The 23,227-nt window shown below is 36.8% G+C and overlaps 1 protein-coding gene across 1 annotated transcript; it reads left to right on the top strand.

The window, feature by feature from the left end:
- The first annotated feature begins 1,367 nt into the window (after positions 1 to 1,367).
- Positions 1,368 to 21,591, top strand: wnt3a (Wnt family member 3A). The gene is made up of 4 exons (XM_023336080.1): positions 1,368 to 1,507; positions 8,545 to 8,786; positions 17,160 to 17,425; positions 17,512 to 21,591. Exons 1-4 carry the CDS (start codon positions 1,386 to 1,388, stop codon positions 17,989 to 17,991), a joined length of 1,110 nt encoding a protein of 369 aa, XP_023191848.1. The 5' UTR covers positions 1,368 to 1,385; the 3' UTR covers positions 17,992 to 21,591.
- The last annotated feature ends 1,636 nt before the right edge of the window (positions 21,592 to 23,227 follow it).

The raw sequence follows: 23,227 nt of genomic DNA, 5'->3' as shown, positions 1-23,227 counted from the left end.
TAATAAGGCCAATGAATAAATAAATAAATAAATAAATAAATAAAACTCCGGATGACTAAGCCTAACTGTGACAATATGACTGCCCAGGTATTGTGAAAAAGTTTGAGCCTTTAACTCTAGATGCGGATCAAGTAAAGTGTAACTATGAGCATGTATACAAACAGATATTTAATCAGTCCTCATATTTCATATTTTTCCAGAGTATTACAAAATTTTTTGTAAAACAAGAAAATATATTTCGCTGAAATTCCCAAATAATTCTGGTTCAAACCTTAATTATCCAGAATCCATCAGTTCTGAGCGTTTCCCGACATAAACCTTTAAAAGAATGTTTCGTTTTTCAGTTAACAAATTTCAGATAAACTGTTGAATCTATCATCAATATATGGGCACATTAGTATGACCATTATGTCTTTGCTCAAATAAAAAGTTACCTAAGACGCATTAAAAATACAGGAACAGTAATAAAATATATTTTATTTGATCTATTAAATATGTACATTCCCTTCTGTTGCGTAATAGGACATTTATTTTTATATGAAGAAAAGCACCAGCGCCTACAAAGAGACCGGCCCGCCTATCATTAAATCAGTCATCAGTCTATAAAACGCATGTCTGCACCGATTTAGATTCAACAACTTTTCCGAACATTTCTGTTAATTAAACTGAAAAAATAAGGTAATATAAAAGGAATAATAGTGTGTGACTTTAAACCTTGTCCCGTTTCACATATCAATCATAAAGATGTCAATGCCTCTTGAATAAATGAGAAGGGGGCATTGCGGAAAATCTTGAAAAAGTTCTCAACTTCTCATTTTACATTCAAGACAAACAGGCACAATTAGAGGACTGGGGCTCCCTAATAATGACTCCCGAGCAATTCACACATATTTATTTCTGCATTTTAGAAGCTTCAAGCCAGGGAGTGAAATCCGGACAGGTTGTTATAGCTACGCAATCCACAGGGGTTCCGATGTCTATTTAAAATCCAGAGGACCCTCCCTCTCTCCTTTAAACAACATTATATATCACACACACTGCATGCTAATGCCAGCAATTCTCAGTGAGCACTAAAACACATCTTAAAATTAGCTCATTCCGGCTGACAAGGCAACAGAAGGAACATATCATCAGAATTTCCCCTTTGGCAATACCTGCTGATTGGGTCCTTAACAAAAAAGCAAACGGCTTTTAACTTTTAATATTTGGCTCCTCAGTTCTGCCACCAGCACTCGCAATAGATTGAAAGGCTCTTTTTTTTTTTTCTTTCTTGCGGTTGTTTCAAGATTGAAATAAAAATCCACCAGCCAGTAGTTATTTTCTTTCTTTCTTTTTTTTTTTTTTTTTTTTTTTGCTTCACTCTTCAGTTCAGTTCTGGTGCGCGGATGAGCGCGCATGTTGGCGTTCTGCTGAAGAGGTTTTGCGAAACTTTAAGGATGATATACCTTGGATGTTTCCTGCTGCTGTGTGGGCTTACGCATGTCATAGCAAGCTATCCCATCTGGTGGTAAGCTTTATCTTCATTTTTTTTATATACCTTAAACAAACGGCGACGTGAGTTTTTATTTTTATTTTTTGTTGAAATGCTGAGAAGCGTCTGATGGTCCTTGATCCATGTGCGACAGTTTGAGCGGTTGTAGTTTCAGTTTGTTTTCTGACAGCAGCTGGACTCTTACGCACAGTAATGATCCGTCAGCTTCACCTTAAGCAGATTTAAATAGCCCGCAATGAATGCTCTTGTTGACTTTGTTATTCATAATTCGTTATTAATTCAGTTTATTTATTTTTTATTTGTTGTTGTTGTTGCTTTTTAATCTAACTCATCATGGAAATGTGTTGAAACTAACCAGGTGCGTGTCCAGAAAGTTTTAAAACTGGGGGAGGCAGATGGTGGTTCATTGGCACACTAAAACAAAAACCCCAAACAACATTTTGGGAGTTTTATTATGCTGTCACTAAAGATGTGGTGCAGAGCAACTAGTGAGTGAACAACAACTAGCAAATACACACACACATATATATATATATATATATATATATATATATATATATATATATATATATAAATTAGTTAATAAGTAAACAAATAAATGTTACAACTTGTACACTTGTCCTCTTGTGTCCTGAAGATATACTCCTATAAAAAATAATAAATACAAATTTGCAAATTAAAAACTGTCCTGGCAAGTAGGTTTCAGTGTAGGGGCCTGTAAGATATAGTGCTGGCCTTTGCCCACTTTGCCATTGGAGCGACTAAAATAAACATGAGTTGACAAAAATTTACATTTCTATTGACATTTCCAATCAATTCTAATTCTGAAAACATTGTCCTGTATTTGTGTGAGAATTTGATTGTCAGAGAACAACATGGGTTTATGTTTATCCAGTTTTTATTTTGGGGGGTGGGGGTGAAGAGGAGGTCATTAATGTGGCACTGGCAGACATTGAATCCCCTGCTTAAATTTGGGTCTCGATTCAAACGTACATGAACATGGGTTGTTCCCTACAAAACATGTAATTAACTATTATTTAATCAGGATAAAGTCAATGCTTCTAAAAACAAACCTACACACAGACCTGTGGGTATCAGGTGGCTCTTCAGCTTAAGACAGCTGAAGAGAGTTTTTAAGTCCATCTTTTGCTGTTTTTCTTGTCTTTCCTCTTAAAATGATTCCTACTGTAAAACCAATCCTTCTACAAAGAAAATTTGTAGTTATGTAAAAATAACCATATTTCACGTAAATAACAGTAAAATATACCAAGATTTGACACTACATAAATAAAACAGTTTTAATGCTTCTTAGTTCATTTCAAAGATGTTGTCTGTATGTTTATATCATTGGGAGGTAACTTACTTCTCATGTGATCCGGTTTCACTGTGTAGTCTGTAATGTCTCACAGTCAAGGTAATTTTTCAGGATATAATGATTCACTCATGCAGTTTAAGGTTAAAATAAGTGATTCAGTAGTCTGACATATGAAAGACTGAATATTTGACCTGCATTTGAATCACTGCAGGTGAATTTATAAAGCAGGATTGAAACTTCCAGGATGCATCTGTTTAGACTAATTAAGATTTTTTGCTGCAAATAGTTTTAGCCATTTATTGATTTTTTTTTTCACTTCTTTAAATTACTGTTTAACCATTGGTAGTGCTTAAAGCAGTGGTGCTTTCTATTCTGTCTCACCACACTAGCTCAAGAGTGGCATGGACTATAAAATCAAAAAAATAAAACCGAAACGTCTGTGAGTTTGGACCAAATCAGAATTTTTAAACAGAAATAAAAAACAATTTGTGATTTGAAGCATTTATTTACAAAAAAATGAAAAGAGTGGTGGGAAAAGGTTTATGTTTTCTTGTATTTCTGGTGTTTCAAGAGTAAAGGCTTGTCCCAGGCTCCATTTGTGCAAGAACTATTACTCCAGTTGATAATGATGTATAATCAGGTGATTAGGATCTTGGATAAGAAGGTCATCAGGTTTCATCATGCTCAGGAAAAAAAAACTAATACAATAAACTTTGAGAATTTCAAATAATACTTGAATCCTAAACATATTTTTGAATGCTCACATGACACTTTTAAGGTAACTAAAAAATAATCACCCTTCTCTGTATGAGGAGTCAACATGTGGATATGCTGACAGGTCATGAAAAATAGCAAAGCATTTCCTTGAGAAAGAACAATTACATTATCCTGTCCCAATTCTGTAGTTAATGTGATGGTTTTGTGCCTTTATTTTTGATTTATTTTGTTTCACATAGTTGGGTCTTGGTGTATTTGCTTTTTTAGCCTTGTAAAATATTATTTATGTATTATGCAGGTAGAAATCTATCTAAATTTGTGCCATTAACTGGTATGAAGATAAAGCAAGGCTTTAAAAAGTTTCAAAGCAACAAAAAAACTGCTGCATACTGTTTCTGCTGTTTAGAGTCCTTTCATTCAAACGCCAGAGAAAGGGCTGGAGTAATCACTGTTAGAATCAGTGTTAGTTTGTTGTTTTCCCTCCCCCACCTGTTGCTGAACACTGCTGATCAGCTGAATTAGAAAATCCTAATTCAAGAGAGAAAAATACGAAGAGTCATAGTGTGGAAATTGAGAAACTCCTGCCACTCACTGTCCTTAAGGTGACCCAGTTCTAAAACTATTAGCATGTTTTAAGTGAAAGTCACTGATATTATATATTTTTGTCATGAATCTCTGTGAAACCATACAATTTTAATCAAACTCAGTGTACGGTGAAAATATTCGTCCTAGGGACAGGTTTTGCCATTCAGCTTAAGCTGTGTACCATATCCTAAACACCCCACTTCGGCATAACATTTTCCACTCTGTTTATTTTTATGCCATCAGGCAATGAGAGCTAATGTCACGTCTGTTAAAATACATCCATCAATCATAGCAGGTTTTGTACAGTAGAACAAAAATAACAAAAGATGTCCAGGTTTTACACAGGTTTCAATAAATCATTTAATATTTGGCGATGCTTTAAAACAGGGTGGACCCTAATCTACTTCCATTAATGGGTCCCCTGGTGTTAAGGCTGATGAGAAACTAATTACACACTCAGCTGGAAGGAAATCCTGACATAACACTGAGCCCACTGGGTGGATAGATGGGAAAAAAGGAGGAAAGCTCTAATCATTCCTATCTTCCAGCATATTTGATTTTGATCAAATTTGTCATCAAATTTTTTTGCAATCATTTCTTTAAATAATTTTTTTCCATTCCCTACTTTGAAAGAAAAAACCTTGGTTGGCAGGTTTCCACTCTGTACAGTTGAAATCATGTTGTAAGTGGAAAAATCTGTGTGTAAATTTAGAGTTTGGAGAAAGCAACTGCAAAACCAACACAGAGCCAGGCAAACACATGATCTGATTGGCTGAGTTGCTCCCACCAAAATAAACAAAACTCTGACTTACTGACAAAGGAGCACGTGTAGTAATTCTGTAAAACTTTATCTTTCATTTTTTACGTTAGCTGAAATAACTCAGTTCCTTTTGACTAACATTTGCTCTCTGTTTGCAAACAAATGTGCAAGATATGTGAAAGCCATGTCTTCAATTTAAGGTAAAGGGGGAGTTATTTCTGGCAGACGCTGCAGAATTTTCATGTGGCCTTCAGACATAGCCTTTGTGCCCATAGTAGTATATGGCGTTGCAGATCTGTGCTAAGGCGGGTTCATGTCTGCCTATTCCCGACCTGCCATGACATAGCCTGGCTGCACTCGCCGCCCTCCCACCATCCTTCTCTAGTCCACCCCACCTTAGAAGATAAATACCTGGAGGTGAAAGCTTGCCACACATTCCTTCTCCCAAACATATTCTCTTGATGTCAAAGTCGACTGCAAGGCCCCAGGGCCCACGAGTAAAGTGGTAATTCTGAGGCACCTTGCTTGGGCTTGCTGAAATATGCATTAAACATGCGCTGGTTACACTTAGATTAGAGGGGAAAATCTATTCAGAGTGCAAAGAAATACATCCCATATATGTTTTTCTTTAAGCTAAACAGTTTTCCGTACATTAGCCATGGCTTTTTTTTTACTCAATACACTGAAAGTCCTGCTCTCTGCTCAACAGCAGCTCCAACAAGATGAATTGACTTTTTTTCCCTGAGGAATTAGAGAGATTAAAGTAAAGACCACACAATAAATACCAAAAATCCACACAACACACAGAAGAGCAGCAGTTAGCCTTAAGTGGTTGTTGGAGATGGTCTCCAACAACACTGCTCTTTATGCAACAGTTTTCTGCAAAAAGAAAAAAAAATCATAAATCATGTCTACTTGAACATGCCCTGCCTCCTCTCATAAGCCCTTTCCTAACACAGGAAGGGATGGCACCAACTTGTGTTTCTGTGTCTCCACTGAGACAGAAACACATCACATTGAGTCAAGGTGAGTTTGTGTGTAATTGTTTAAGATACGGCAGAGGCTCATGCACAATCGCCTTTTAAAGCACAGATCAAAGGGTTGTTAGTTCCTTAAATCAAAGTCGATCACATGTTGCATGAAAAAAGCCACTTAGGTGCTGGTAAGTTTTGTGCACAATGATAAAAATGATTATTTGTCACAAGTAGTTTTCTACAATTCTTGTGAGAGGGAACCCAAGTAGTTGGTTTCTACAGGTCTCTGCTGGAAACTATCAGCTGCAGGGTAGACAGATTCACAAAGGCAAAAAAGAGTTCACTCAGCAGGAGCGTCTTGTTTACTGATGCTTGCAGCAGACAAAGGTGATTTTGTCTAGAGTAAACATCAACTTGCCATTGCTCACTGACTTACTGTATGTCTCAAAGATTACTACATAGACATGTTCTGTTCATGTCTGTAGAAAGAAGGAAATGTTCTTTTTCAAGAAAGAACATTTGTAAAAAGCCCGTTTGCACAGGCCTTCTGACATGGTTGTTGGAACCAATGAGATGCTTGGATTTACCTGATTTTTATATGGTATTTCTTTTCTTTATCCTTTATTATTCACAATTTCTCAAAAATAGAAAGACAACTTTAAAATGTTTAGGGAAGTTGAACTGAGATTAGTCAAAGACTTCTTGGGAGAAGATCTGGTCGGTATTTTGAAGAAAAATAACTCTGCCTGCAGGGCTGTGTCAGGAACCCGGTAATCTTGTGATCAGTTATTAATCCCTGAACAACACTGAGCAGGTTAGCAGAAAATGAGCAGCTAAATACACCTTCACCTGTGTTGGGGATACATTCGTAGAAGAGAAGCAAATCCATGTCACTGAGGGGGCAGAGATCTTATTTGACCTGCCTAGGTAAGATCTTATCGAGGTCACCAAGAGCAATGACGCTTGTGAAAGAAAGTGAAAACCTGCCCTATTTAGAAAACAAATCTGAGTTCTGAAAAAGTAAGAAACAAAGATGAAAATATTAAGGCAAACACTTCAAATGAGATTTAGTTCACACTGATTCACGCTACAACTATATTCACATTTCATAAAAGACTCAATCAAGTCAATTTAATCAGGTAAAAACAGAAATCAGATATTTAAAGAGTTTTTCAACAAACAATCCCAATGATGTCGACCTTTCATTCACTGGACATTCAATGACATTCAGTTTGGTCCGAAGTTATTCATACCGCGGGTGCTAAAATAGTTTTCATTGAACCATCAACTTTCTTTCTGATAGAAAATGAGACAGGCATCTTTCAAAAGATAACGATGCAATAGGACACCAGTTTTGTTAAAAATAACTGCTATTTAGAATAGATTGTTATTTTGTATTTAGTTTAAAAAAAAGTACTACAGTTTTCAAACCCTTTGCATTGTTGACCAGCCTACTGCTTGTCTCCACTGGTATTTGGAGGATTTAGCTGGTGATGACCACCAAGTCGTTGAGTACCATCACCCTAATCTTTAGCCCCCTCTACAGATCCTATACTAGATCCGCATCAGGATTCTTATTGGGCCTCTTTAATATAATTCCAAATTAAAAGATTAATTGAATTCCAATTTTGCCAGGTGTATGCATAATTTTGAGTTCATAGGTATTTTTTGATGGCTGTTTAAGGTTGGCCGTCAGTAGTCTTTTACTAGCCCTGAAAACATATTGAAATTAACTTTTTTTTGGAGAGGTCCAATTCAAGGTTGGTTGGCCCTAAGCTTGAATTGGTTTTGAAGCCACATTTAGACAACTCTGGGTGTATTTTTGCCAGACATTCTTTTAACTATGCTCTTTTTTAATACATTGTTCATACAAGTGACAGCTTCATAATTTCATTGTATGTTTAGCAAAAATTTGCTCAGGGAAAAGTTTGTGCAAAATCCCCCATGGCTTCAGGGCTCAATATTGTGTATTGAAAAATTAACAAGAAGAATAAATGTGTTCTCCAGCAATATTAAAATGTGTAGCAAGGCTAATAAGTTAATGTCTGTAAAAAAGTGTTTTATTATACAGTGGTACACCTTACTTCTCAGTGCTTTAAATGCTGAGTAATAGAAATAAATAGACACTGATAATAAAGACTGAGAGAATTATAAAGGTGTAAAGGCACAGAGATGTAATCAGTGAGCCAAGTTTACACTTGTTTCTTAAAGCATCTTCCTCAAAGAGAAAAACTACGAGTGGGAGGGGGGTCTGCGTTGCTCTTAATACAGTCTCTGAAGTTTCATTGTAGGGTTTACACTCTTATTACCCTAAGCTGACAGCCTGTTAAGTGTGCGGACAGCTAATAACAAGGTGTAGTTTTTCCAAGTTGTCAGCTTAAGGTCTATGAAGACCTCTGGATACGTTGCAGACTTTCATCTTAAACAGAAACAATGTGGTGGCAGGGCTACAATTTCAATACACATGAAGGGCAGGTGTCTTTGGAAAGGGTGGTTGAAGGGATAAAGAATAGAAACCTAATGGTAGCACTTGATATGACAAATAAACACACACAATCAGATAAACTCAGACATAAGATTACACTGCACAAAGAGGAAAATTACCTCCCAGTTCAGTAGTGAGACATCGATTCAGACAAATAGGATAAGAGGATATAATTATGAAAATGCACTGACACTGTGACTTCCTCTCTGCTTGTAGGTCACTAGCAGTAGGCCACCAGTATTCATCAATAGGTACCCAACCTATCCTTTGTGCCAGCATACCAGGTCTGGTGCCAAAGCAGCTGCGCTTCTGCAGGAACTACGTTGAGATCATGCCCAGTGTGGCCGAGGGGGTAAAGATCGGCATCCAAGAGTGCCAGCACCAGTTCAGAGGCCGGCGCTGGAACTGCACAACAGTCAATGACAACTTGGCCATCTTTGGGCCAGTTTTGGACAAAGGTAAACTGTACTGCATGCATATGTGAATTCAGATTCATGGGCTTACATTCACTGAAGTTTCATGGTCTCATACATAAGTTAGATGTGTACTTTTAGGCTCATGGTTAGTAATATTGGGTTAAGGTTGTAACTAATGTGTTGTCTAGCGGCACACAGTTTACAAAAATAAAAAAAAACACTTGCAACTATCAACATCGGGATTTGTAGTATTACAAGATGCTTCTTCAAGTCTAGAGTCTGAATCTTTCAGAAATTTTCTTTAAAATATAGTTATGTAGACATGAAGATAGATATAATAACCTTCAGAGAAAGATTTTTTTGTATCTTTGCACAACTTTCACAAGCACAATGACACACATAAATATAAGAAAGCCAGAAAAAGAAAATTTGTCTATGTTGTGTCTGTGTTACTCACAACATAGACAGGCTTCCATTGTCAGTTGATAAAGACAAAAATGTAAATAATGACTTAATCAAAAACTCAAAGTATCAAGGTATCAATTGTTTTTCTCATGTCTAAATTTGAGTGAGGTTGTAGATGTGGAGTATGCCAAAACATTAATGATGTTCAACTTCAGTGGCTTCAGTTTGTGTTTCAGTGTGTTACACTCTTTGCAAAGTTGATATAAAAGTCTTTAGTTCTCCAAACTACTTTAAAGAAAGGAAAAGAAAAGTGACTTATGGTCTTTCTGAGCTGATTAACTCTTTCATTAACTGTCCTGTTCTCTCTTTGTCTTATATTTGCAGTTGAAAATCTGCATTCCCTGCGTGCATCATTCATTATGTTGATTCAAATCCTTGTTTAAATAGTCTTGAGACAGAACAAGCTCTGAGGGGCCTATATGCATGAAATGATGCACACAATTAGCCCGAAGCAAGTTAGTTCTGTCTTGTCTGAGTTTTCTTTGGGAGGGGATCTCCTGCAATTGCTGTACTTTCCTTAAAATACACCAAGGACATGAGATTCTGAACCAAGCTGAATAATGCAGTTTTTCTAAAATACATTTTCACTTCAGAATATGATGAATTGCATGTAATTGTCTATTCAGGAAATGAGACCACATGCTTTAAGGCATTGAGACAAACAAAAACAGAAAAGAATAAGTGAAAAGGGTCAAGATAACATGATGTATTATTAAATACACATGTAAAAATAAGCTTTAAATAATATATTTCTTCCAATGACTTAATTTCATCCCGAAAATATGGCAATTTTCTGTAGTTTTTTTTTTTTTTCACAATGAGCTTTACAGGGCATTGCAAAACTAATCATGCCCCTTGAACTTGAACTTACACCCACAAACCTCAATGACTTTAAGTGATACAGCAACACAAACTGGTGCATGGTAGGGGAGTGGAAGGAAAATAATTCACAGCTTTCAAAATATTGAAAAAAAAAATCTGGGCCCTAAAAAGGCTCAACCAACTGATAAAGAAGCCTGGTGTTGTTATGGGGGCGATTGTGAAACCACTGGAGGTGATGATGTAAAGAGGGATTTTGCATAAAATCAAGAAAGTTATGACCATCCTCTTCACAAAACTGTCTTAGAAAAAGTCCGCTACAAGAGATATTTCCTCCCAGTAGCCATCACCATCTACAATAAATCTTTAAAGAATTTGAAATAATATGAGTTGCAACAAAAGTTAATTTAATAAAATAAACAGTGTCATGCAGATGTGTTCACCCTCTGTGAAGATACATTTTGCGGAACTGCCATTCACTGAAATGAAATCTGAAAGATTTTTGGTGTATATCTCTATCAGGTCTACAGTCTAAAATCTCCCCCACTTTTCTTAAGAAATAGCTGCCACAGATTTTCAATAAAATTGGGCCAATTATAAGTTTTGTTTCGGCTCATGGACCTTTGCCACAGTCTCAAATATTTTGCAGCTACTCGACTCCATAAAGAGGTTCATCAACTCTGACCAGTTTTTCTGCCCCTGCTGAAAAAGAACAATCCCATAGCATGACAGTGCCACCACCATGTATCACTGTGGATGTAATGCGTTCCCTTAGATACGCATTATCTAAGGGAATTAGTGCGCTTTGGTTAGTGCCATTTAACCAAAGCACTAACGGTGCTTTGGTAAGTGCCATTTAACCAAAGCACCGTTTTTAGCATGCTTGCTGTTCTTCCTACATTGCTTGTGGCAATTTTCAAAAATTAAACTTCACAAAAGATTAACTTTAGTGTCTTTGAGCATAGTTCCAGACAGAAATTTTATGACTCAGTTTTTATTCCCATTTCAGAGCTGAACGTTGAAAACAAGTGGTAGTTTTCCATTTAACAAATTCACACATACAAGAGAAGATGCAAAAACATTTGATAATCATTTTTGACAGCATGTACTTATGTTTGACTTATACTTGGACAATCAGCAATGCAAGATACTTGCTGACATGAAATAATAATTATGGCTTACTAAAATGAAATAAATTCCTGAACAACTCTTTTTTTTCATTTATGCCCAAGGGGATATAGTTTGGTTGTGTTATTGCACAAAGCTTAGTTTCCAGTAAGCAACTATTTCCTGCTATATTACAAGTAACCTACACCTCATCTGTTAGTTGATGCTTTGCCTGATGTTGTTACAAATGCTGCTTGACATGTTGTTTTCAATAAACATTTCTAAATTTAAATTCAAATTTGTTTTGTAGCTTCCTAGCTGCACTGGAGGAGTTTATGTTCTTTGTCTTCTATGTAACTTCTTGTGCTTTCTAAAATAGGATTAAAAAATGCATCGTACACCGGATGGTGTGCAATGTGGATGAGGGTGGGAGATCTAAACTTGGCAGCTAGTTTGCTGAAGACTGATGCAAATGTGGCTGTTTGGAGGTCACTTAGGGCAATTGCTTTTAATAAACTCTTGAGTCAGTTGATAGAAGAGGCTTGAACTCAAGTAGGTGGCTAACGATAGGGGTTCTCAATCCCAGCCCCATTGTGGTGCAAAATGCCACCACATCATTCCCATTGCCCTCCCCTCCCAACTCTAAATTGCAGGGGTACTGACTGGAAAGAGAAGGCCGCTACTGGGCTTTAGTAAATCATTTTGATTGGATTAAGGTCACCCGGGCCCGTAATAATGTGAGAGGTCAAAGTGGCTGGATTAAGTGCCTTTGTCTGAAGATGAGGAGAGTGGCTCAGGGGCTCACAAGCCTTTGATAGGTTTTAGTCAGAGTGGGCTTCCATTTCATTGGATTTGATTGATGCTGGTGTTTGTCTGTGGAGTGAAGCCATTGTCCCCACTGGTGTCTGTTTGTCTGCAATTCAGACTGTTGTCTTTCAGTTTCCTCTTGGCCTTTCTTTTGTGAGGAAGAGTATGCACCTTATTTACTTCAAAAACTTAGTTACATCCCATGACTGGAAGTGCTGATATCATCGTCATGATGAGCATTTGAGTTAGTTTAACATAGAGAGTCAGGAAGCTTGTATTTAAAGAAAGATTATTTTTGAAGTTGGAGCAAAAAATGATGGAAAACAATTACTTAAACGCAACAAGATCCTACCCAGTGTGAGCAGAGCTTTCTGTTACCACACATATGAATGGAAAGGAAAGCAACTCTTGCCTTCAATAAGACACATTCTTGTTAGAACTCTCTCTCAGACGTAGCCTAAACCTCAAAGATTTTATCCATAGCCACACCCCACATCACAAGGCCTGCCTCCAGGCTATGTCTGCGTCAGCAGTCATTAATTTACATTAACTAAAGTGTCAAAACATGCACTGCTGGAATCTGCCTGTGATGAAAGGTAATAGAAAGCTGTGCAGGTGTTCTTGGTCTCTACAACCAATCCCAGAGCTGTTGTGACCTTTCTTGCTATCTGAACAACACCTCCCTGCTGTATGGGCAAATGCACACTTCTGTTTGCGAGTCATGTGATGGAATTAGGGAGTGCAAATGTGCCTCAAAATGTGGATAGTAACTATATCACAGGTGTTGAGACCTATGCAAACAGAAACTGCATCTTACAAAAGTATTTAAGCCCATTAAGCTTCTTCACATAATGTCACCATACAACCAAGAAACTTAGTTGTGTTTTCTTGGGATTTTATATGAAAAGACACAAACTACAACATAAATGCAAAGTGAAAGGAAATGCTTTCTAAATCCATCTGCTGCCAGAATTATGAATACAAAGTCATCAGGGTACAACAACGATAGTCACAGGGCTCTAGAGACTAGAGTCTAGAACACTATTGGTTAGTCTTCTTATGAAAAAAAGTCAAGCTCAGTCAAATTGGATAGAACAGCAAATGTTGCCACAGATTTTCCACACGATTTAGATGTGAAATTTGACTAGAAGATTCTAACTATATACAACAAGTTAAAGTATATTCCCTTGTACCTATTGTTGTATCCTAACGCAGAGTAAACCTGTCCCTTCCTCTAACAGATTTCTTCCTTGACTGCTATGCTTTTTGCTCCATCCACCTTCTCTTTCAACTCATCCAGCTTCCCTGCCCCTGCTGCAAAACGTGTTCCCCCAGCATCATGCTGCCACCATCATTGTGGAAGTGGTACTTTTTTTTTTTCGTTTTGCCATAGATAATGTTTTGCATGTTAGCTAAAATGTTACATTTTGGTCCCAAGAGAGGAGATAGCCTTCTTATCTGTGTGCTGTGTTGGCATGCACAAACTTTATCTCTGCAGTTTCTGCAGAATTACATATACATATACTGTACATATATATATATATATATATATATATATATATATATATATATATATATATATAGGCACTAGTGGTCTTTGCTAAGCAAAACATGGAGAGAAAACAGGGAGGTTAAAAAGGACAAAACATGCAGCAAATGGCTAAGACCAGGAATAGAACCTAAGACCATCATGTTGAAGACTACAGCTTCTCCATATGGCGTGCACATTCTACCTGCTGTGCAGGCCATACCTTTTCATTTTCAGATGAAGCATTCTCCAGCAGCATATGCTTTACCTGTCTGCTGTGTTCTTGGGGCGTCATGTTCCTGTTTCCTCTCTAGTATTTTCTAACAAACGTCTGATGCCTTCACAGACCATTTGGATTCATGATGATATTGTATCACTCACAATATCATCATGATATTTAATTGTTTATTAATTTCTGAATGCACTTAATTGCATGGGATCTTATTTATGGGTGTCAGCGTACAGGGCGCAAAACTGAAATTTACCCCATACTTTTCAGATGCATTATTTGTTAGCAGTTTTGCAAATTATGAATCATGTTTCTTCCACATCAAAATGATGTGGTAGTTTTTGTGGGTCTATCACATTTAATCACAAGAGAAATTAAGTTTGTAGAAAAAGTTCAAGGGGTATGCTATTTTTTTTTCTTTTTATCTTGGCATTATTCAAGCCAGGAAGTATAAGGGAAATCAATAAATCCCTCCTAAATTAACCAGGAGGATGTCAGGAGATACGGGTTACGACCTATGACCTGAGGATGAGAAAGTGTAACTATTTAGGATGAGCTAAAAGGTCTTAGCTTTTCACAGAACGTATGTCTCATCAAGCTGGGGGAGGGAAGCGAGCACATCAGTATATCATTAACTCTGGGCAAGAAAGAAAGAAGGGGTGTGGTAAATGGAGTTGATGGAGGGACCTTAGCCCCGCTCCCCGCTGGGTGCTGCTCAGAGCACAATATCTTCTCAACCATGAGATTAAGCAGGAGAAAAAGTGCTTTTCCCCATTCACACGCCCTTTAGATTGTTTTATTAAACCATGTGAATAGGGATTTCCCTGTCTGCCGACAAGCGGGGTCCAGCCAATGCATAGTTCTCTGTTGCTATGACTTAACTTAGTCCCCACTAATCACTAGCCAGGGCAAATTTCATATAAAATATCTGGGTCCATTGTGGGACTAACACAGCGTGACTGTGACAGCACAATAGGGGATTGAACCCCCCAGCAGGTTGTAGGGACCATTTGGCCTGCCGGTATCTGGCAAAGTTTGGTTGAAAAGCATTGTCCAAGAAAAAGTGTCCTTAAATTGGTCGTAAAAGAGAGAGAAGCTGTTGAACTTACATAAGAGAGGACATCTCCCGGCGAAGTAAGCGCTACAACAGGAGGTGCATTTGGCTTGCAGACATACTGCAGCACTAAAAAGGTAGCATGATACCAAATATGACACCTCAAAAAATATAGCTTGGAGTAGGATGTTTTTTTTTTTTTTTTTTTTTTTTTTTTGCTTTAATAGTATGAAGCCCTGGAGCAAAAATAGAGACTCTGCAGTGTTAGGATTTAATTATCACCTCAAAAGCATTTACCAGCATCACATTTTTAATTTATTATATTTATATTACTGACATTTTTAGAATCAAACTTATTCATGCTTTTTGTATTTATATTATAATTAAGAAGCTCATAAAAGAGACATGTATGACTCTGGACACATACTATAAACATATTTTTAGACTCTATACTTACCGAGAGATCCTGGGGCAAGTTGTTAACGTCTACACTGTAAAAAAGTACAAAACATCTCTAACTTACAATAAAACACAGGCAGCTGTGTTTGCCAGAATTTTACCATATAAATACATTATAATTCTGGCAACCACAGATGCCTGTATTTTACTGTAAATTAGATATGTTTCTTTTTTTACAGTGTATACATTTTTTCATTTCACTCCAAGTCTATTGGACTTAAATGCGTAAAAATCCACATTTCCCACAGATTTATCCCTGTAAAAGCCTCTAATAAAATGGTTTCCCAACATTTTGGTATAAGTTAAGTATTGCAATGTGGCTCTATCAGGTGTGCCTGTTCGTTAATGATTTGAATTTATATTTCTTATTTAAAACATGTCATTTGTGACTTGTCTAAGATTTGGCGAAAGACAGTTTTCAATCAGTGATATTATTAAATCACATCCTTCTCCTAAGCTGAAAATATTTTAAGCACAAAAATTGTTTGTCAAGTTCAGTTAAGGTTGTTCCACACCAATAAATTTCAAATGTGAAAGATTTGAGCACAGTCTTTTTTTACTGCCACTGTGATCAAATGTTGGACACGTTGAATTTTGAGGCTATACAGTATGTTTGGTGAGAAACTTGTGACCTTCAAAATTTAAATCTCAGTGTATAGAGATCTATTCATTCTCCCAACTTTAAACTTTGAAAATTCAGTGTATGAGTAGAGCTGGAACACATCACTACATGGCATGCTTGAACTTAAGCAGTGACAATATACAGCATAAAAACCAAAGTGTCAACATGGTTGTAGTAGTAAACCTCATTATTTACTGAGGTGGAACTTGTTATAAAAAGCTTTAGCATGACTACTCTAGTCATACCTTTTCCGGTTACTTTCTGGAGAAAAGCTTGGTGGTAAAAAAAAAAAATGTAAACAACTTTGAGCCTCAGAAAAGTATTGGTTTGATAGCTTATTATAGTTCCCTTGTTACTCTGTTGGATTAAGCGATGTGAGCTACCTCTGCACTTAGTTTTTGCTTAATTCATTTTGAAGTGCTTGTTATTAAAATAAAAACGTTTGTTGATGTTTAGTAACCTTGGATGCATTTCATTGAAGTATGAAATGGCTGGTGGAGGATTCAAGAAGACCATTTTTCTTGCATCACTGTTTTAATGCCTTTTAGTCCTCAAACTGGTTGGAACCTGCTACAAGGGAGGAGCTCCTGGTGCCTTTAGCTACATGTGCCTTCTTTTTTTCTTTTCTTCCTTTCGCTTGTTCTCCCTCTCTTTCTTAAAATACGCTCTAGCTCTCTCACATACTCAAACATGTCAGCATAAACTGTCTTATACGCCGCTTACTGCTCGATATCCAATTTACTTACACCTTTTGGTTTTCATTCCCTTTTCAAGTTCTACCTCATTTTTATGCACTCTATTTTTCAAACGAATTAGGCACCTGGTCAATAAAGACTCAACTCCATGTTGTACATTGTCCCTTCAGTGCAAGGTTGTTTCCTAACCTCTCAAAAGCTTAATTGAGTCTCTTAATTATAGGTCTGTCAGGCCTGCCTTTTCCTCTCATCTCTGTGGAAGATCCTGATCCCTCTGACTCATCAGTTAGCTATGTCAAACACAGACATGGAGGACTTTCCAGCCTTATTTAGAGACAGCACGATTGATGTCTGGGCTGAACAAAGTCACACAGCGGTATACGGATGACAAACAGATGAATCCGACAACAATAAAGGACTCCTAATATGCAGTTAATTTAACGTTGACATTAGTAGAAACAAAGTGAACCCATGTCTGTGGACAAGGGGGTAAACAATACTGTTAATTATAGCTCATTCCTGAACATAATAACATTAATCAAGAGACCATTTTTAGCTTTTTATTTTGTAGTTTGTGTACAAGAGTTTTTCTTACCCATCCTAAACACATCCTTGAAATTCTCTTTGTAGCTACTCGAGAGTCTGCTTTTGTTCATGCCATCGCCTCAGCGGGGGTTGCCTTTGCTGTGACCCGGGCTTGCGCTGATGGTTCAGCCACCATCTGCGGCTGCGACACACGTCACAAGGGCCCCCCCGGAGAGGGATGGAAGTGGGGTGGCTGCAGTGAGGATGTGGAATTTGGAAGCATGGTGTCCCGTGAGTTTGCAGACGCGAGGGAGAACCGCCCAGATGCACGCTCTGCAATGAATCGCCACAACAATGAGGCAGGAAGAACGGTCAGTTATTCTTTAGATTCTGTGGCATTGTGTTATTGTTCTACTGTCAGGTGTTGTTAACTTTTTATAAAAAAAAAAACCTACAGTCCCTCAACGACAACATGTTCCTGAAGTGCAAGTGCCATGGTCTCTCAGGAAGCTGCGAAGTCAAGACATGCTGGTGGTCACAGCCAGACTTTCGAGTCATCGGTGACTACATGAAGGACAAGTACGACAGCGCGTCTGAGATGGTGGTGGAGAAACACAAGGAGTCCCGCGGTTGGGTAGAGACGCTGAGACCCAAGTACAACTACTTCAAACCACCCACAGAGCGTGATTTGGTTTATTATGAAAGCTCACCCAATTTCTGCGATCCCAACCCAGAGACAGGCTCCTTTGGCACCCGGGATCGCATCTGCAACCTAACATCCCACGGCATAGACGGCTGTGACCTGCTGTGCTGCGGCAGGGGTCACAACACCAGAACTGAGAAGAGAAAGGAGAAGTGTCACTGTATTTTCCACTGGTGCTGCTACGTCAGCTGTCAAGAGTGTGTGAGAGTCTACGATGTGCACACTTGCAAATAGACTTGTAGAGGTTCTCACAGGTTTCTACCTGTGAAACATGTGTCATGTAAACACACACAAATGACTGTGTGTTCTATTTGGGGATGCTACGCAGAGCTAGTCTTTGCCCAGATCAGCTGAAAGTGTTGAACATGTATCCATACTGAGAGCATCCTTCATGAACTTCCATGCTTGTATAAGTTCATGGTCTATGTTTTAAAAGGTTTTCATGCTGAAGTAGGAACAAAGGACTGCTGACGAATTAATAAACACCATATTGGTGTTTCTCTTTCATGTCAATAGTAGCTATTTCTGTTAAGAATTAAACAGCAATGCCATTGTTACCCTCAATGTTTAATCATCTTTTGATTTTGACAAAAAAAACAACAACTTTAAGTTACAAGATGCTCAACAGCATGCATTCCCCTCTTTGGTTTTTTATATGTATGTTTCTGCCTATGGGCGAACTAACATGATCATAGTTTCGTGGTGTTATTGATGTTTAGGTAAGAATGCACTTGCACCTCAGTGAATGTAGCTATTTGCTGTAACATGTTTACACATCCTCACAACCTTAAGCTAATGTGTTAATATCTCTTTTAAATGGCAAACATTATCTGAGAGTAGCCAGAGTAGCTATACATACTGCTGAAACCAGAGCATTTCACCCATTATATGTAGTTTTATGTAGTTTAGGATGCTTTAAGTAAGGTTTTGTGTAACAGCTATAAGGAGGTAATTTCTTACCTGCAGTACATATCTCTTTTTGGCATCTATATTAGTCCAAATCCATATTAGATGCTGCAGAAGGCTAAATCTAATGATCCATCCAAAAGGGGCTATGAAAAAAAGCAAACTTCTACCATCTTAAAACAACTCCAATTTTAAAAACGCTGTTGTGGGTCATGAAATGCTGCGGTTTGCACCTTTAAACCAAGAATGTCCAAAGTTTCATGCAGTGAATATTTGTAGCAAACAACATTCTCTGTAAACCATAAACCCAATCATTGTTCAAAAAATGGCATTGCATATCAAGTGAGTACAATTTATTTTATCAATATTGTAGAAATTACCCAAATGCAGCAATCTCTGTTATTGAGTAACCATGTGGCAACAGTTACTTGCATCCGGTTGTCAACCTAGCAGCTATCCTTAATCCTGAGCAAATATTTTGTGACAGTGGAAAATAACAACTTTGTCTTTACAGAACATTTTGAAGAATGTACAGTCTGGTCCATAAAGCTATGACTTTTCAGACTTAAGTTGTTTTAAGATGATAGATGCCAATTATTTGTCATGCCCCCTCTCATTTTATCCATTAGCTGATAAACATGATGCAAAAATAATCTACTGCAGAAAAGACATTTATTTTAGTCAAACTCCAACCCAAGATATTCTTTTAAAGATTTCTCAGAAAAAGCTATACTTTCACATACATCCAAGGAGAAGAAATATTTATGGGATGATCAGAGATCTATAGCTAAGACTGCAAGGTCAGCTGAGAAATATGAAGCTTTCTCTCCCTGGGTTTGACAATATTAGCGAAGTCTTTGATGTGGAAAAACACTGATATTTGTGAATTGATTTTGTCCTATTATGTAAAGTTCAGATTTAATTGTTTTAATTTTCATTCAATCAGAAGGATACTCTCCTGCCATTTTAGGAAAAAAATAACAATAAAATGTTCATTTACGAGCTATGTAAGCTCTGTTATGCAGTATATTTTACAGTTGTTGGAAAATAATGACCAAAACCTTTGTTTGTAATGATTCTGAGCAATGACTTCCTGTTCCCTACACTAAACAATGAGCAGCATCACTGAAGCTATCAATACTTCCACATTATAATGCTGCTAAGGTAACATGAGTTCATGTTTGTGTCATGTTTGTTTATTAACTTACATAGAATACATCTTCATCCATGTGTGATTTGTGTATTCTTTGCATGTACTGATTCTTTCTGTGAAAGAAAACTGCTTATTGTAGTTTGGTAAAAATGTGAAAATTTTTTGTTTTTTATCTAAATTCCTGTTTAAAGTAATACAAATTTAACTAAATAGGATGAAATAGAGCTTGTTTTTTTCATTTTCCGACAGTTCAGTGTCATACTAAATATTGTCTTAACAAGGTGGCCAAGATGCAGAAAAACACAATCATATAGGACTGAATTCAAATACTCAATAAAGATACGTTTAAAATAAATAAATCAGCAAAGTAGAAGACATATAAGAGAGTGGATCAAGTTTTGGTCAATTTGCCCCTTTATCAAATCATACTTTAGTGAATGGATGTTTTGTGTACTTTCCTTGCCTACATGTATCAGTTTTGAAACTTAGAGTAATTTCCCATGATCTTCTTATAGTCTACTGTAAAGAAATTAGGTTTTCTGAAACCAATAATTGTAGTATAGCAGCAGGAGACCACTTAAAAGTTACACTGCTTTCATCACGTGTCTTAATTTGTAATACTGCATAAATGTTATTTTAATTTTATTAAATTATAAATACAATTTGTCCATCTCTGTGATTATTGGGCTTCATAATTTCTTTTAAAAATAAATAACTTTTGAGGTTAACAAACTGTTAAATAATGACACATGGATATGAAATGGAAGTACGAATTGATAAAGGGCTAAATAAATCGGGAGCCAACCATTTCACAATTCTGTTTAAAAAAACAAACAGTGTGTCAACACATTTCAGATAACACAACAAAATATTTCTTTAATTTTTTCAATTTGCTAAGTTTTTGGCTTGCCTGTTTAGTTATATATTTAGTTCTATTGTCTCATTTCATCAAATGTGTTACCTGTTCTAAATACATTTTGTAAGATGTTGTGTTTAATTTTTATTATTCCTAAAAGTTTATGTTCATTTTTTGTTTGAGTTTTGTTGCATTTTACTGTGTTTCACTTCTCATGACTTTTATAAAGCAGATTAATAGAGGCTATCTCCTTTGATTTAAGAAGAAATGCAGAATAATATTTATTTATCTGGGATGACCTTTGAATACCGAAATGAAAACCGGGACACACAGCTGGGTTGTTACTGTGCCACTGAATTTAGTCTTTCTGCTGTGGTGAAAGGTGTAAAATCTATAGGAAATTATGTTTAACAAAACATGTTTACAGTGTAATACTACTGTTTGTCTCAGGCTTTTGTTCAGCCTGTGACCGAACTGAAAATATTAATAAACTGTTATAATAGGTTTTACTTCTGAATCATTCCTAATCAATTACAGAGCGGCCACCATCAGTGCATGTTCTGAAACTGATCATGACATTGATTACCATACACTTTGTATGTGGGTTACTGCTGTGTGGAGAATGTGGCTCTGTTCTAATTTTTTAAGTCTTAAATCCAAAGTTTTGTACAGACTAGTTCTCGGATTTTATGAATTTCTAAGATTTGATGTTTTTTTTATAATTATTTATTACATGCCTTGTACATATTAGTGAGTAAAAGTATATATTTGCAGAAATGTGTTTTTGAAAACAGTGTTGTGACTCTGTAGCCTTTTTACCTCATCTTTTTTTCCACTGACAGGTGTTGATCCTGGTGCCTGTAATAGATTTCTAAAAGCTAACTCTGTAACATAAAAAATAAAAAAAGACTGAACTCTGTGACTTGTTTCTAAATATTACATCAATGTGGATAAAGATGATCCCCTCTTTAGGTTTGTTTTGATTTCAGAAGTTGCTCACTAAAGAATGATTTGTCCTTCAGCAATGAGTGCAAACATAAGTGTTAGCTGATTTTAATACAGGAAATATTTAGTCTGCGTTAAGGTCAGACACTGAGAAGAAATGTCTTTGTTATTTGTTTTAGCATATTGTAGTATAATGCAATTTCTTTACTCCAAAAACTCACAAGACAGAAAGAGATCTTAACACCCACATCTCTCAAAAATCTCTGTTATTTTCTTCTGTTTAAATTTGTTTGTTGGATAAACAACTCATACAGTGAAGCCACTAAATGGCTACATGGAACTGCTAATGATCATTTTTCCAAGTAAAGTGCATGAAGGTGACAGGAAATGTGAAAAAGAGACTAGAATTTTGTAGAACAAGAAATCCCTGGCTTATTGTGCTTGGAAGACTGGGCCATTTAACAACTTGGAATCAGCTCCTTACACTTTAACAAAGAGAAGAGCTGTGGGTAGCAACCAGTTACTTCTCTTTTTACATATTTGTTACATTTGGGGTCTTGTAAAGCAGTCAAATAGTTCAGCCTGTAACATTAGTTGCAGCATGTTTACCTTTGGATTGATTTTTGGATGGCCTTCTACCCAAATTCTTTTCATCTTATTGTTCCTCCATTTGTTCTACACCATTTGCAATATCCTATGTATTCCCTCTTTTCTTTCTGCTGATGCCAAATGTAAACGTAGGTAGAAAACTGTTGACCTTTGGGAGAGTCTTCACCAGAGATGAAGATTCTCTAGTGAAGAGATGAAGAGAAAAGAGAGATTCTCAGGTAAGGGAGTGGAAGAACAATAACTTGCTCATCCAAGGGATTGCTCTCCCTCTTCCCTTGCTCTCCCAGCAAGAGAGATTCTCTTCCCTTGCCAGAAGAGAATCTCCACCAAATTCATACCATTCAAGAAGATTTAGACTGATTTCCAAGCCACTAAAATCATTGAAATTCCTCTCTTTATATTAACCTCATCAAAAATATATATTATGGTCATCATAGTTATTGTTATTAAAAAATGAGTCAATGGTTAGCCGTTGTTGAGATTTTATAAGCAAAAAAGACTTTTGAAACAGCGCAGCTAAATCTTCTTGCAGCTGCAGCCAGCAAATCAGCAAAATATGGGAAAAAAGTCATATAAGTTATAAGAGTTTAGAAACAAATAGATATTTGTTTAAAAAAAAAGAGAGAGACCTGATTGAGCCTACCAGTAAACAGAGCCTACCAGTTCTTCAGCTCAGCCACCGGACCCTTCATAGTCTTTGAGCCCTGCAACGTCACCACCAAAGGCCAGGTCTCACTGCTATCTAACCCCATTATCACACAGAAAGATTGATACACAAAATACCCCCATAAAGTGGAAGTAGCAAAAAACGTGATACCCTTCCATTCTCATTCATGTGGACATACTAGCTTGGCCACCCCCTACATAAATAGTGTTTAAAGTTGTCTGTCAGGGTATATCCTCACTTTCGCATTCCAGCACTTTCACAAAAATGCTAAAACATTTACATCCTTCTTCATGCCAGAGACAAGTACAAAACTTTGAAAACTATTGCTGTGGTT

This window comes from Xiphophorus maculatus, chromosome 6 (assembly GCF_002775205.1).
Source record: "Xiphophorus maculatus strain JP 163 A chromosome 6, X_maculatus-5.0-male, whole genome shotgun sequence".
NCBI lineage: Eukaryota > Metazoa > Chordata > Actinopteri > Cyprinodontiformes > Poeciliidae > Xiphophorus > Xiphophorus maculatus.
The sequence above is the reverse complement of the archived record's forward strand: the minus strand, read 5'-3'. Positions and strand labels throughout refer to the sequence as shown.